Source organism: Numida meleagris, chromosome 1, assembly GCF_002078875.1.
Source record: "Numida meleagris isolate 19003 breed g44 Domestic line chromosome 1, NumMel1.0, whole genome shotgun sequence".
NCBI classification, from domain to species: domain Eukaryota; kingdom Metazoa; phylum Chordata; class Aves; order Galliformes; family Numididae; genus Numida; species Numida meleagris.
In genome coordinates, this window is record NC_034409.1 from 25096915 (window position 1) to 25112766 (window position 15852).

The 15852-nt window shown below is 38.9% G+C and overlaps 1 protein-coding gene across 2 annotated transcripts in view; it reads right to left on the reverse strand.

Annotated features, from left to right (window-relative positions):
- The window catches only part of MET (MET proto-oncogene, receptor tyrosine kinase), an 88750-nt gene continuing 76058 nt past the window's right edge, over positions 3161-15852 (reverse strand). For both annotated transcript variants that reach the window (XM_021384871.1, XM_021384870.1), the window contains exons 15-21: positions 14114-14344; positions 11693-11773; positions 10896-11077; positions 9260-9369; positions 6562-6727; positions 5528-5664; positions 3161-5378 (exon numbers count right to left, since the gene is read on the reverse strand). In XM_021384871.1, the coding sequence (XP_021240546.1) occupies positions 5168-5378; positions 5528-5664; positions 6562-6727; positions 9260-9369; positions 10896-11077; positions 11693-11773; positions 14114-14344 (1118 nt within the window). In that variant the 3' untranslated portion in view covers positions 3161-5167. The remainder of the gene's footprint in view (positions 5379-5527; positions 5665-6561; positions 6728-9259; positions 9370-10895; positions 11078-11692; positions 11774-14113; positions 14345-15852) is intronic.

Genomic DNA, 15852 nt, shown 5'->3' on the forward strand with positions numbered 1-15852 from the left:
AAATTTACAAAGCATGCCAGCAGCCACAGAGAGCCGCAGACTCGTGGCAGCTGGGGTGTCCATGTTTGGTCATGCACCCTAAAGTTTTTGGCAACGACACTTTTTATATTCAAAAGGAGGATATTCAGCTGTCATTTAAATTGGAGAGGAGCTCAATGTGCTTGGTAATTGGAAGTCTGGCAAGTATTAATATAGCGTATTTGTAGAGACCCACAGGGCCTCAGAGGCCTAAGCAAGGATAACTTTTCTGTTAAGTTGTCATAATGACTGTGAGGTCAGATGGTAATGAACCTCCTAGTGGCAGCAGGCTGTGGCATAGCACTTACTACCAAGAGAAAAAAACACAGGAAAACCAGATTAGATAAATCACCCTTCTTTGGTATTCTAGCTTGGGTTGTATAACCAAAATCATGTCAAGTCCAACATATGGTTTCTGGCTATATTTACTTTAATTCCTACATACATCCCTGATCCTTTGCTGGATCCTGTGAGGCTGCTGAGGCAGGAGGCCAACCTGCTACCCTGTGTTAAATTCAGAGCTGAGAGAGATGAGATGAAGCGACAGAAGGAAGAAAAATATCAGAATGTGCCTCTTACCCTCCATCTACTCCTAAATGAATTAACAACTGAGAAACTAAAAGCCCGGCATGGTCTGCACATCCGAGCCTCACTGCTGCCCTGCCCCAATGGCCTCTGGGCTGGGAGAGTCTCCCCAGGCCACTCTGTCCCCCAGGAGGTCATGGAATGGCAACAAGTGCCTGACCTCGGTGGGAGAACAGCCTGTTGGCGTGCTGTTAGGGTGGTTGCACTGTCAGCGTTAGCAGCGAAGGGGGATTTCAAAAGGCAAGTTCCCTGTGAATGTCCCAGCACACAGCTCCCGGGCCAGATGCTGCTCACAGCCATGCTGGGGTCAGCTGCATCAATCAAGTTGCTCTGAGCTCTCCCTGCTGCTTATGAGATCAGGATTTCTTGTAAATGTTTTTATTAGCAGGTCTGGCAAAACCTGAAAATTTCCTGTGTCTTTCTTCGATGCTCGGAATACTTAGTTCATGACCCATTTGTTAAAATAATGGAAATTGGAATGTCTTAGGAATAGATGTTTGGTTTAATGAGTAAAAAACTCATTAGGATTTGTATTTCATTTATCAACTTCTATCTCTTTTTGAGGTATAATGTTATAGCTTAATGCCAGAAATGACATTTTTGAAGGGAGAGGTTAATTTCTATGCTCCTGACCATTTGGATGCTGCTTTACAGTTGCTCACTATACTGCTTCTGTAACAAAGATTGTAATGTACCTTTTCTCTTCATTTTTTACGAAAGGCATTTAAGTCTGCTCATCATGACTGAAATTAACACTAGATACAAAATGTTAATAATATACGAAATGTTAACAACCCAGTTATACTATTTTTTTAAGAAACTTTTAGTATGGTTGAATGTATTAAAAACTTCCTTTAATATAGGGAACTGCTTAAAACTGTTGAGTTAGTAATGCATTAAAACTTTCGAGTGAAATCAACAGCATATTTTCTGTGTGGTGAGTATATCCCTCCCTTTTTTTAATCTCTTGGCTTTTGCTTAGGGTATCTCTTATGTAACTTTTTGACCATGGGCCATATCCACTGTTAACACTGATGTCAGGGGACTGCTGCTGGTTTAAGTCAGATGAGGATCTGATGCAGGGTGTACCTGGTATACACAAAGTTACCAGGATGAGAAACTGAGCAGGGGAGGCTTGTGATTCCGTTGACTCTTTCACAAATGCAATATATGGCATCCCTTGAAGTCACGAGAATTAATCAGAGGAATGTGTTACAAATCTGGTATTTAAGTTCAGATCATCATTTTTCTGTTTTACACTGACGACCCTGCTGTTAGTAACAGGCTGCAGTAAAAACTTGGAGATGTTTTAGTGACTTTTCAGGGAAACCTTGGAAATGTGTTGGAAAATAAATTAGATGTAAATAAATAGAATAAAAATGTCAGATCGTTTAGTTGCATTGTGCTTGTGACACAAAGAAGAGCTGATATTTTTGTTGTCTTTTTCCCAAAAATATTCCAACATTTTGAGGTGAAACCAAACATATACATTTTCTGTTAAGAAGTAAATAAGTCTGGAAAAAAAAAGTAATTTCCTTGATACGTTGAAATTATAAGAGCATATAAATGCTGTTTTTAATCAGTTAGACTTTGTGTGTTAAGATATTTCCAAGTAAATTAAGTATAAAATGCCAGCCAGGTAAGTGGTGGGAGGAAGCAGATTTCAGTGTTGTCATGTTCATGAGTCGCGCAGGACACTGAATGTTGCAGCGTTTGTTGGGTACCCACTCAAAATTCAGTTCTCAGAAGCAAACCGATGAGTTCAATGGGCGATGTCTAATTTGCCCACTAGGAAATGTGGAGGAGAAGAGTGGGGCTGACTCCTGTACTCCTGTTCCTCCAAAAGAAGTAAGACCCGTGGGAACTGGGGTGCCTTCTCTCTTTAGGTGTCACAGAAATGAGGTGCTTGGTACGAAGTGCTGTGGGTGCTCACAATCCTGGCCATGACAGGTTCAGATGCGCTTTTTGCTTGAAGTTTCTTGTGGCTCATGGCTGATTAGGGAGCCTGGACACTGAATGTGAACAAGGTCATTCATCCATCCTTGGGCCAACAGCTATTCTGTGCAGTGCCTGCATGACAAACATCAAATGTCATCCCCAACACGAAGTACACGAAGGTTTTTAAGGCCGCGTGGGTGCAGCATGTGAATAGAGAAGAGGCTTTCCAACTAAACAGATTATGCCAAAATTGTTCATTACAGAATGTTCACACTTTTCTTTGAAGCATATAGTTCTGCAGTGATGATCTGTGTGCTTGATTTACTGGAGCACTCTCCATGTTTTCATGTTTCTGATTTTTCCTCTCTTTAGCTCTCTTTCACACAGTTCCATTGGTTGCTCCTTAGTTAGGAAAAACATGCAGACTTTTATCAGCTTAATAGTCTAATGTTAACAGCAATAACTGCACTCAGGGCAGAAAGTATTACAATAGTTCATTTTAATAACATGTTTATTAGGTCATAACAACAACTATAAACATAAGTACCATTCAGCTCTTTTGCAGATATATGAACTTACTAACATCAAATTTTACCAGAATCACATATTCTTACAGGTGTCCCAGACACAACATTAACTTTATTAAGCAAAAGTTCATAAATAGTAAAAATGTCATCTGTTTCACATTGCAGCGTTCCTCAAGCAGGTATGTACAAGTTTGGAGTATCTTCTCCAAATCTAAATTTCCTTAGCTGTTTTAACAATCACAGAGATGATTTTTTTGCCTGCAGCAAAGCCTTTTGTCCTTGAGCAATCTACAATTAGTATTGCTCTCAGCAGACATGAAAGTTTGTTTCTGAAATGAAAGTGGTGATGAAACACAGTACAAAATAATCAGCTCATAGTTTGCCTACACACTCTGCCCTCATGATAAATCTTTCATTTATAACGCTGTCTCCCAAGAACAACATTATCTCTCTTATATCAGTTCTTTTCCCGCACCACCTCTCTTTGAAGACCGTAAAATAGTTGGCTTGCAGCAATGGAGATATTACACTTAGGGTAGGGTGGAGTGTGTTTGCAGTCAATTCTTTTCCTTTCTAGTATTTACACAGTATTCTTGGTAAGGTTGCTACTATTTATGAATCATGTACGCTGACATACATTGTCTGAAATGTTCACAGTGCAGTATTTTGTGGCCTAACCAAACTTTGTAAATGTCATTAAAAATAAACTTTTTTTAATATAAAAATAGAATACTTTATGTGTTTACACCAGCAAACCCAGTTTTATTCTATTCTAAACAAGCTATACAGTAGTATGCACAGAATTCCACAGGAACAGAAATGACATGTGATGCTTGCCCTAAAGCTATAGTACTTCTCTCTAATGAATGAAAGTTTATTTATTCTCTCTTTTCATTTCTTTTTCTGGGCATAACTTAGAAATAAAAATAGCTATCATAATTCACTGGGTCGTGTAATCCAAGAAAAGATTAGGGGCCGTAAAGGTGTTTCTTCTTTTGATCAGTCTTCTGAGCTCTTTAGGGCTGCTGTGAAAAGTGATCAACATTCTTGCTATGGCATTCTCTTAGGTCAGGGCTGGCTGCAACACCTCCGCTCTTTACTCACCTTTGGCAGCAGCTCCACCCAAGGATAGGTGGCACACCTTCAGCTGCTCACCGCCTGACTCATCAGACAGCAGCTCTGTATAGTTGCCAGCCTGCCTGTCTCCTCTTCCTCTCCAGGATAATGCAGCCCACTGTTACTGTCTCCCAGGGATTAGCCTGGCATTTAATAGGGGCGCCTTTGAGTATTCCGTTTCTGAGAGCAGTTACTTCTTTAGTGAAAGTGTTGGAGGCTTTGCATTTTTTTCAGTGAGAGATCTGTGGATTTAGGCTGTTACTCAAAGAAGTATTCGAATGTTGGAATAAAGTTAACACTAGGAATGCTTTTCTGTTCACTTTATGTACCGTCTGACTACACCAGAGGACTGGCAAGGCTGACATACTTATTTTACTGTGCACTTATTTTACTGTGAAGTTGACTTCTGCTGTTGACTTTTACCATGAAGCTGGAGCTACTGGCTGCCTGTCTTCTGAGAAACCTCACTGATATAGTGCAAAAACCCCAAGTTTGGACTGTGCGGGAGGAAAACGTATTTTTAAACTCTTGTAAATTTCATGGTTTGTCTTAGCCTTTTGTGTAAAAACCATTCTGCACTGCTCATTACCCTAAAGTACATGCAACAATAATAGTCCTTCCAGCTTTTCTGATTGGTATTCTACATTCTCCTTCGTGGCATTAATGATGAATCTTTGTTCTTGGGTCTCAGCACGCATGAATGAAAACTAGTGAGAAGTAGCTCCGGTTGGTAGAACACAATGCTTCCTTTTGGTAAATTGATGCAGTTGTCCAAATACTTGGAAATTACTGTGATGTTTTACAGAATCCCACAGCCTTAAAAAAATGATATCATGTCCTTGTACTAGTGCAACTTGGGCAACAACATAAACGTGTGCAACAGTGTTCTCACAAAGACTGGGCAGTAAAAACTAGTGGACAAAACGTTTCAGTTTTTGTTCATACAACTAAGAATGGATTTTCCTCTATTTTAGACATACTCGTCATGTGTCTACATCCATGTCTGTATTGTCTTGTGATGATAAAAGAGAAGGATAGGGAGCAACGCACTTCACGTTGACGTAAGTAGCATTGACATGAACGTAGTGTTCCCCAATAAAAGTGGAGAAGATTGTTGATATTTTTGAAACAAGTTCAGAAAACGCTGGACGCATCTCAGGTTTCGGATGCCAACATTTCAGCATGACTTCGTACCTGCCATCCAAATGAAAGAAGTATTCAATTTTGAAATTATAAAAAAAGGAAAAAACCCACCTCTTCTACCCCACAGTCTCATTTACTGGAATATCAGAAGTTACTGCAATATCAGCAGTCGCAGAAGGTTTTGTAAACTGTTTACTTACAGTGGGTCAGGGCAGTATTCAGGTTGTAGCAGCCTTCTTCCTTGTAATAAGTAAACAGTTATATCAAAAGAATTTACATCAGGATAAGGTGGTGCCCCTCTTGTCATAAGTTCCCATAACAACACACCGAAGGACCACTAAGAAAACAAAGAAATAAATAACAAGTGATAGGGTTGGAGAGCTTTACATTCCAGCTTTAGAACATGGTTTGACTGATATAAGCATTCAAATGCATTAGTTTTCCCTTTGAAAAGTTATTTTACTGCATTCAGCTTTATTTTAAGTGAGCTAATAAATGCTGTAGGGACTTGAGGAGCCACTTAAGCTAGAGCCAGAGAAACTCAAGTAAATAAATGAAAGAAAATAAAAGCCTATAGGCTTGCTACTTAGCTGGTAAAAACTGGCAGACCTCCTTTGAGGTTAATGGAGTGCTGCCAATTTACATGATCTGATGATCTGACTGACTTTGTGTAAATATGTACTGAAGAGAGAGTGGTGAAAATTCTATGCATCACAGGCTAATTTGGATCTGGATTGAAAAGAGCGCTAAAATACAAGGTGATCCAGCCAACTAATGACTTCAGCTTATAATTTGTTCTTTGTAAATGGCCAGGTAGTACTTGAGATTGCTGTAGGCAGTTGGTAAGCATTTATAAAGCAAATAAAGTCTTTTTGTGACCTATTCCATTTTAAGAGTATCAAAGTTAACCTGCTTGGTCAAGCTTTCTAGAGTCCCTCCTACAGCAGGGATCAGCTCCAGCTTGGCTCCTTAGTATACCTTGAAGTGGAATTAAACTCCTAATTCTCTCCTGAGTCCTAAGTTTTTACTGAATAGTAACAGACAATCAAGGCACATCTTGCTGCTTTGTGACTGGGACAAATGTCTTTTCTGGATATAAAAACAGTCTCTTACTGTTACATGAACTAAAGTTAAATTCAAATACAAGTTTTGGTTTGACGTCAGTCCATTCATTAAATGCTAGAAGGTGACAGGAGAGAAATCAATTGATGACACAAATATATTTGTACTTTACCACATCTGACTTTGTTGTGAACTTCTGAGTTTGTAAACTTTCTAAAGCCATCCATTTCACTGGCAGTTTAGCTCCTGTTTTATTGTGCACACTGTAGTACTCTTTATCATAGACATCTCTAGCAAGACCAAAATCAGCCACCTTGACAGTGAATTTTTCATCCAACCTGAAGAAATGACAAGAAGTGTTATCTTCATCTGAGCAGACAGCATTTACAGTGATGGTTGATTATAATGAGTGACTTGCATTTTTGAGACTGTGAGTCTAGAAGGCAGTATTTTATCTTGGAACTATTAACTAATATTACAGTGAAACAAAACTTGATACCCATTTAGCAACAGTGAATGAATTCAGGAAATTACTAATATTATTTTTATAATAGAATTCAAATTACAGTTCTTTTAAAACAATTACTTTGTAGAAAAAAACTTTGCTAATAGCCTATATATCCTGGCTGGCTGCTACGTCATTTCTTCCGCAGCTATTTCTTCTTCTGTAACCTTAGAAACCTCTCATTTTTATTTCCAAATCAAAATATCTCCTTTCTTATTCACTCAGTTTGGATAAGGAAGGACCGATCATTATCTCAGTGACTACTCATATCTAATAATGCAATCCTGTCACTAAGAATGTGTTTGGTGACTAATGAGATGGGTACTGGTAAAGAACGGTGGCATAAGCTGAGTTCTGCTGGGGTTGCAACTCAGTCATATCACCAGATCTCCCTAGCTTTGGCCTTCCTAAGTTTGGAGTATGTCCTGATAAGCAGTATTATTGACAGAAAACAGATCGAGCAGAGGGGTTGGCATGCTTAAACCTATCCTTCATTAAATGTGTAGACCTAGCTACAGCACATGCCTATTTGGGGGTTTCTTTACAGTCACAGAATGGGTGAAGATGGAAGGGACCTCTGAAGATCATCTAGTCCAATCCCCATGCTCAAACCAGGGTCAGCTGCTGCAGTTTGACAAGGACAGTGTTCAGTTGACTTTTGAATAACTCCAAGGATGGAGACTCCAAAATCTTTCTGGGCAACCTGTGCATGTCTTCAACCACTCTTACAGAAAAAAAAAATAAAAATCTTTCTTATGTTTAAATGGAATGTCATGTATTCAGTTTGGGCCTTTTGCCTCTTGGCCTCTCCCTGGGCACTGCTGAGAAGAATCTGGCACCAGCTTCTTTACTTCACCATGTCAGATATTTGTATGTATGGATGACCCCCATCACCAGCTGAGCCTTGTCTTCTCCGAGCTAAACAATGCCAGCTGTCTCAGCTTTTTCATGCAGCATTTCCCCCTCTTGAACTTTATGAGATTTCTGTCTGGCCAATTCTCTAGTCTGTTGAGGTTTCTCTAAATAGCACAAAACAATCTGCTGTATTTACTGATGTAATAACTAAGTTAATATCAATGAAGAGAGTAGAAGGGAAGTTTGATGGGTTGGCAGGAGGGTAGATTGTGCCGTAGCTGTTTCCCGCATCTCTTCTAGAATAGTCAAGTATTCATGGGGACTGTATTTGCATCCTGACATCCTTTCTGATGGACTTCACCAGTGTAGAAGGAGCTCTGTTTATGAATGCTGAATTGCACAAGTCTGCTGGGGAGTGTGGGTCTTCAGCCCTACATCTTCCTCTCATGTGGTAGCAGCTCTCCAGGCTCTGAAGTGCTGAGCCATATAGAAGTACAAAAGCAGCCATTCAGTTGGCAATATGAGATACATTGGCAATATGAGAGCTGTTTCCTCCTCCCGTAGGAAATAGATGGTAGGTCAGAGGGAAGTGTCCTGTTGGTACCCTTTTACTTGGATTATACGAACCAAGACTTTCATCCAGTAACGTCACTCCTTTGTTCTTAGAAAGGCTGAAAATGATGCTGACTGATACTTTTTTGCTCTTTTAAAAAAAAAAAGCAGCTGCAAGAAAATGTTCTTTTCCAGAGGCCGTTCAACTGCACAAGCATGCAGACTTCAAAAAATCACAATAAATCTGGTATCATAGGTAAAAAACTTTTTTGCAGCCAGAGCTCCAAATAATCACATATATATAAAAAAAGAACTCTAACATTTAATACTGTATCTCATTAGTTTGCAGCGTAGGTGATGAATCAGCAAAATACTATTGGCAACTATTGTATCAGTTAGAAACTGTGTGAACTGAACTGTCTGGCTACGCAGTGACTAGTAAGATTCTTTGCATACTCAATTTTAAATTTAAATTAGTGTGCACATTTCAGCCAAATTAAGCTCATACTCATATAATGAAAAATTACTGTCAAGAAGTCTCGCTGTTGTTTCTCTGTGTTCCTGTTTTTCTCACAAAGTTCCCTACTGCTAGGTGCGGCAGCAGAGACGTGCTGCTTCTGAAGAGGTTGGGTGGAAGCACAGCAAGTTGAGACAACAGCAGTATAACTTCCCTTAGGTGATGCCTTTTAAATTCTCAAACCAATGATTTTGAGAGACTCCACTTTCACCTCAACTTTTCTTATTTCCCACACTCAAAAAGCTTATGCGTAACAAGTGAGTCTTTAGCAAGCTGAGTAGCTCATCATTATGCAAGACAAACATCAGTATAATTGTGGAACAGTGAAAAAAATCTAGTTTGACTAAAAAAGGAGAATCCTGGAAACTTTTATTTACCTCATCTGTCTGCCTTACACAAAAGAGTGTGGTAATGTGGCTGGAAATAGATGCTTGTACTTACATACAGTTTCTTGCTGCCAAGTCTCTGTGGACAAACTTTTTGCTTGCAAGGTATTTCATCCCTTTTGCAACTTGAAGACCAAATCCAATTAAATCTTTAACTGTTGGATTCTGTAAAATATAAACATTTGTAATACAATGAATGCAGAAACCTGAATAGTAGACTTTTTTGCTGTGACTTTCAGTTTTTGACCCAGATATCTTGCCACCAGAAAGAGCAAGGTAAGTTGGTGCCTGTAATAAAGTGGCCTAAGTTTAGGTCAGGTTCTTGCATCCAGTGAGGAAACACACTTCAGGAAATGGAAAGAACTGACAGACTCCAAAGAGTAGAGTTTGCAGCATAAGTAGCATGACTTGGGTTGGGAAGTAGAACAATATGCTGAAACCTCAACATCACAGCTGATACGCAAAATTCACACATGTGCATCAGTTCACATTTGTGAACTTAGAGTAATAGTGTGTAACTCAGTAGAAGATGCTAACTGTGAACTTGGAGCTTGTCAGCTGGAAATGTCCAAAAAAGAAGAATCTTATCTGGGGCAAAATAAGTGCAAGCTGTCATCAGTATGATGCTAAGGAAAAGGCGGATGAGACCTTAGCAGCTTTCAGGGAAGTATTTCCTGCAAACTGCTCATCTACAACACACTGGTGAGACTGTACAGAAAATGTCAAATACAGAAATAAATATAAAAATAAACCTGTAATTCTTTTATCCAACAGCACAACTCATTATGTAATAGTAAGATCCAACAGATTATTGTTCCGTACTATTTTCTTCTGGGCAACAATCCTATTCAACTGTGGATATTATTCTATTCATTTCAGGAAGACTCATAGAGCTTTTCACAGACGAGATCCCTGGTGCTCATAGAATGAAATAAGTTCAAAAGGACAGAAGTACCCTGTAAAGCTTAACTCCTCCAACAATTCTTCAAAATGCCTTTTTTTTTTTTTTTTAAATTCCTGGCTACTAGGAATCAACATCAAAGTGCCATTGGCACAGAAGTCACTTTATATTGTCCAAGCATTGCGAAATGGGTGAATACTACAGTATAAAGTGGGCTTAGATTACCAGAGGCATGACAGTGAGGCCCGTATGAGAAAACTGTAGAATTTCAATGAAAATTAAGAAAATCTCTGATAGGAGAGTACTCACAGTTTGTATAACAATTATTGGTTTACTCTCTTAAAATAAGAAGAAAAAAAGTTGGTATTAGGACTGTGACATTCTCTAGCTGGCTGTGAAGATCCCTTACCTAGAAGCCGGAAGAGCAGATGGTGACAACTGACACAGCTGTACTGAAGTCAATGGAGACATGCAAGTTTAAACCAGCAGATGGTTGGGCCCCTTTACTTAAATCTATAAAGACATTTGTTTATGAAGAGGCTTATGGATGGGAAATGAGAAATACTTATTGCTGATAATTTCTGGGAAACACTGTAGAAAGGAATTTGAGGGGGAAGGGAAGGAGTGGCAGTGCTGTGGTTGGGCTCACTGCCAGCGAAGGCAAGTGCCAAAGGTTAAGGTGTAGTAACAGCAGCAAGTTACGTACGTCATGTAATTATCAACCTGTAGTGTTGGGGCAGGGTGTGGCTAGACTTGTATTACTGTTTCGTTGACATCACTGTGTACTTACATGAGTCTCATTCCTAATGAAGTTTCGAAGGTCTCCATGTTTCATGTACGGAAGGACCACTAAGGGGGATCCTTCACTGGGTAAACAGATTCCCAGAAGTGACAGAACATTGGGATGAGTGAAATCTTTCATGATTATTCCTTCTTTCAGAAACTGAGCTACCTCTTCCAGGTCTGTAATCCCTAGGAAATTCAGCAATAAAATGAAATAATTAAAAAAAACCTACAGTTAATTTCTGTACAGCGTGTCATTGCACAACTGAAACTGATAATGAGAAGCTACAAATATGCTCCTCACCTCCCACATTGCAACTATGCTATGTGCATAGTTTTTCTTACAATGACCAAATGTACTGGTTTTAATTCAAATTTTTAATTAATTTTAATTACATTTCTCCTTTTCTTAGTATGAATCGAATAACAACACTTCAGTAAAGCTTTTAATATTTTTTTTATAGTCTCTTCCTGATTATCCAGCATCTTTGCCTGCAGCTTAGCAATTTAACGTCCAAGAGCAAATCTTAAGGAGTCAGTAGAATAAAAAATGACACTGTCTTTCCCTTATTTTTCTCTATCCTATTCTTTGTAGAGGGAATACTTGGACATTTCATTAGATGAATAAATATGTACCAATGCCTAATTGTAATCTAAAGTCATTGGAGCTGCTCTACAGATAAATTTAATCCAGCTGCAACTAAGAATTTTTATTTGTGAAGGTACACTTCACTGTAATCGATTAGTTCATCTCAGTTGTCTTTGGCATTATGGCAACGTCTCACTATCAAATATGTAACTCACTATTCAGTGACTTCACAGCACAGTGAATTTTCCTGCCATCATTATCCAGCAGTGTTCCATGGTACACACACCCAAAATGTCCTGTGTAAAAAATGAGCAAGATTAGCCTTAGTAAAATGAGCCTTCTGTTATTTTCTACTGGGTAGCGATTAAGCCTTAAGAAAGTGATCACACTTTATTTCTGTCCAATTCCCAACACTTGTAATGTTAACTGGAACTAACATATAAAACAGTCATTACAAAAAGCCATCATTACATAAATGAAAACACTGTTTGCAACATAATTGATATTTCTTGACCTAGATGAAGTATATAAATAATAACAAGGCTGGCATCACAACTGCTTCATATTCTTGTTAATAACCACACACACAAAAAACATGTCAGCCCATTCCCACCATACTGTCCTACTGGGTATATGTTGAATGGGGGCACTGGAAGGTGCAAGGCAGCAGCAGTTAGAAGGAACTGATGCGGCCACTGCATTAGTCATTCCCAGTGGTCTGAAAGCCCATGTTTACTGGTCTACCAGCCTGCGAAGCTTTGAAGTGTCTTTAATGGTAATTTGAATAAAGAGGCAGTGTGGGCTTATAATCTTTCTGATCTTGTTATTTCATGGAAAATGTTGAGTGTTAAAAGTGGTATGTTGGCTGTGAAAGGCTTGGGAGTCACTCTACAGATCGCAGGTAAACCACATCACTAGGAGGCAGTCTATTGTTTCTGCTGTGGTCTTGTTCCTAGTGCAGAGTATCACTAAAAATGATGAGCACAATTTGCCTTCTTGCTGACAGTCTAAGCAGTGGAATTAGCTAGCAGAGACACATAAATCTTTCCCGAACCTGTGTTCTCTGTCAAGAAAATGGAATAATCTGCAGACTGGAAAGACCTACTATGAGAAGTTAGCTTGACCTGTTTGGGAAACATAGAGAACATCAAGCTTCAGGCACATCCATTAAATAATCCAGATCAAATCATGTTCATATAATGGTGACTTTCCTTCATAAATGTACTATTTAATGAGCACTTTTAAAACATGAATATTTGCAGTCAGAAAACAAAATAGGGTTTTTTTTTTGTTTTTTTTTTTTGTACAAGTTTTTCAGAGAGAACAAGATTAATTCTGCTAGGTTCCAAGCATAAGTGCTGGTCAGAGCCCAACTGGCTTTGATTTTGGCTTGGGGTAAAATTAATATAAAGTTTGTTTTATAAAAGCAACTCAAATCCCATCAGACCACAGCTTGTTTGGAGCCTGGGCACAAATCCTAAAGCTTGGATCGGGTGTGTCTGAAACATTTTTGGGTTTGGCCCATTTCTAGTTACGGAGGTGAAAAATTAAAACAGGTTAATTATGTTGGTGTCATTCCTGATATTTTTCAGCATTAAAAAATGGGAAATTACTTGGCCTCCTCTGAAACAAGAAAGAAAAGCAAAAGGCCCACCCTTGCTTTGGGGATGATGAAGTGTAATACATGGAAGGGAAACACACTCACTGTGTGTTTGATTTGTGGCTATTTTCCTGCAGAAAAGACATTAGGAATATCATTTATAGCTATTTTTTTAAATCAAGATTCTGATACTCAAAAACAGATCTCTTGTGCTTGATCTGTAGAAGTACTGAAAATCCAGTTTCCACTCGGTTTATTTGTGGGTACTCAACAGCATAGATTTTAATAAATGTCATTAACAGAAATACTGACTTGGGCTATGAATGTGAGAGAGAACTCATTCAAGAAGATGTAGAGGAATAAGGGAGATAGGAAAAAATTAGAAAAATGGGAGGCTTACTCAACCTGCTGTTGGGATGAGAGGAGTGGAGGGGATGAGAGAGACTTCAGTAAGAGGAAACAGTGAACTCTTCAAAGCCAGGGGAAACTTGTAGAGGACAAGTAGGTGTGCGCATTCACCTGGCCCGTAGGGACTTCTACTGAAAACACTTAGTGACTGAGGGGATTTCAGTGTCATTTAGCAATCCTGCCAGCTCTCAGGCTAGGAGTTTAAGACTCACTGATGCCTTCCCCTCGGCATCCCCTGCCATTTAGGCACATGCCTTTGGCTTGTACAATATTCTGCTGTAGCTTCACTCCCTCTATGCAGCCTCATAGCTCAGACTGAGCTTTTTGATGGCCCAGAAGAAGGCAAAAGAGAGGCAGCAGAGAGCTATCAGCGAGTCTCTTGAGTTTAAAGGAACCTCATTAAATGTCAGGCTCCTTTCCCTTTCTGTTGTCTTCTCCAGCTCATCAAGCACATGACTTGAAAACGAGAGCCCCCTTGGTTCTCTTCTTGATTTGGTGTACGGGATGCTGTGCTGTAAGAGGAAAAAGCCTGAAAAACTCCCATATAGACACCTAATCTGCAATGGCTTATGATGACTGAATGTGCAAAAAGAACAACAGTTTGCAAGGTAACAATCACCATACCCACCTCTTCCTATTACTTCACTGAAATGTACAATCAGGCTATCAGCACCAATCACAACATGCTGGACTTCTTTGACCAGGTCAGGATTTAGGGCATTGATATCGATGTGGACATTAGTTTGAAGAAGAGGACTGGCTAAATCTGAGTCCCCACTGGACAGAATTGGGGAGAGGTCAGAGTGAGGATATTGGGCAGGTCTGCATGATCCATTCTGAGACATGCTTGGAAACTGATCTGCAAGACAAATATAAACTATTATAGTACTCCCAGGCTTCTCCTTAGAAAATGAAAGGCTTTGTTTCATTGATAAGCAAGGGTTTGACTTTACCATTTGAAAGCAACTTGCTTTTGTAAAAGATTTTGTCACAAAGGAAAATGAAAATAAGCATTGCTAATCTGCCAGACTCCAGGGAAACCATGTCACTAGAAACTTACGCTTGTCTCAGCTCTACTTTTATGAGAGTAAATGGACAAACATTCCACTTTTATAAGGGGACAGAACAAGATCTTGTCACTTCTTGCCAAGTGTAGTTTACAGCATTTTTAGTAACTGTTAGTAACAGGAGTAAAATGGGAAAAATAGCAGTGATGGGGGAGAGGGAAGTAGTGAACAATTTAAAAAAACATGAAACCTTTTACTATTGTCATGTTTTAATTTGGTAGGTAACTCTACTTTTCATGCAGGTTTCCAAACTGCTGGTGACTAGCTATATTTATCCATTGGTAAATATTCAACCAGGGAAATGCCTAGAGGTGATTCATATCCTGTAGCTCCTGAAGATAATACAGTTGGTGCTACTCATGAAAATAACATGAGCCAGCTGATTTAAAATAGCAGAAATTAAAATGTTTCAGTCAAGCAAGAAGTATTTATTTGAGAAAATTATTTTTGTCAACATTGTGTCCAAGTATGTTAAATTGCTTTTGTTTAAGGGATTTTTCCTGGCATTCTGTGTAACGGAATCGAGGAAATAAGTTTAATTTACACTAATTTCAGTTTGGAATGATTCCAGTGGAATCTGTGAACAGAATTTAGCACAAGGTCAAAAAAGAAAAAAAAGGGAATAAATTTAACAACAGAAATTATCAGCCATTTTATTGCACAGACATGGTTTATACATTTATGTATAAAACCTGAGAGGTTTTCACATAGTGTTGTTACCACACTAGGTAATGAGAAGAACTCACCATTGCTCTACCTAGAAGCAAAACCAAAAACTCTTCCATTTACAAGCCCCAATTATGTCACCAAAAGCAAGTACCTATTTAATAGACATGGTAAAATTAGCTATGGTTGTGAATTAATTTTTATAATTTCTACATGTAAGTGTGCTTGTCTTAAAATGTTCCTGTCATTTTATTCTTTTATGGTAATTGAAGTGAATGTCCTTATGGCAATATTCAGTGAACAAACCTCCTTCTCTGGGGCATTCTCTGTGGTGCTTTGCCAGTGCACAGTGGCCCTGGGATCACTGCAGATTTACCTTCTACTAAGGATCTTTGCAGTCTTGTCTCTTGTACCACCTTCCCCTCTAACACTGGCACAGACTTTCCTTTTCCTTCAGGAATCTTCCAGTCAAGAAGCTTCCTGTGCCAGCTGTCAGCAGCAAATATAAAATCAGAAAGGAAGCTGGAAACTGGCCTGACTACTAACAAAAATCTGCAATATCTTGAATATCTTACTATAGTAGGTCCTAATAGTTAAGTGTGTTTAATGGCAATCAGAGGACATGTTCATACAT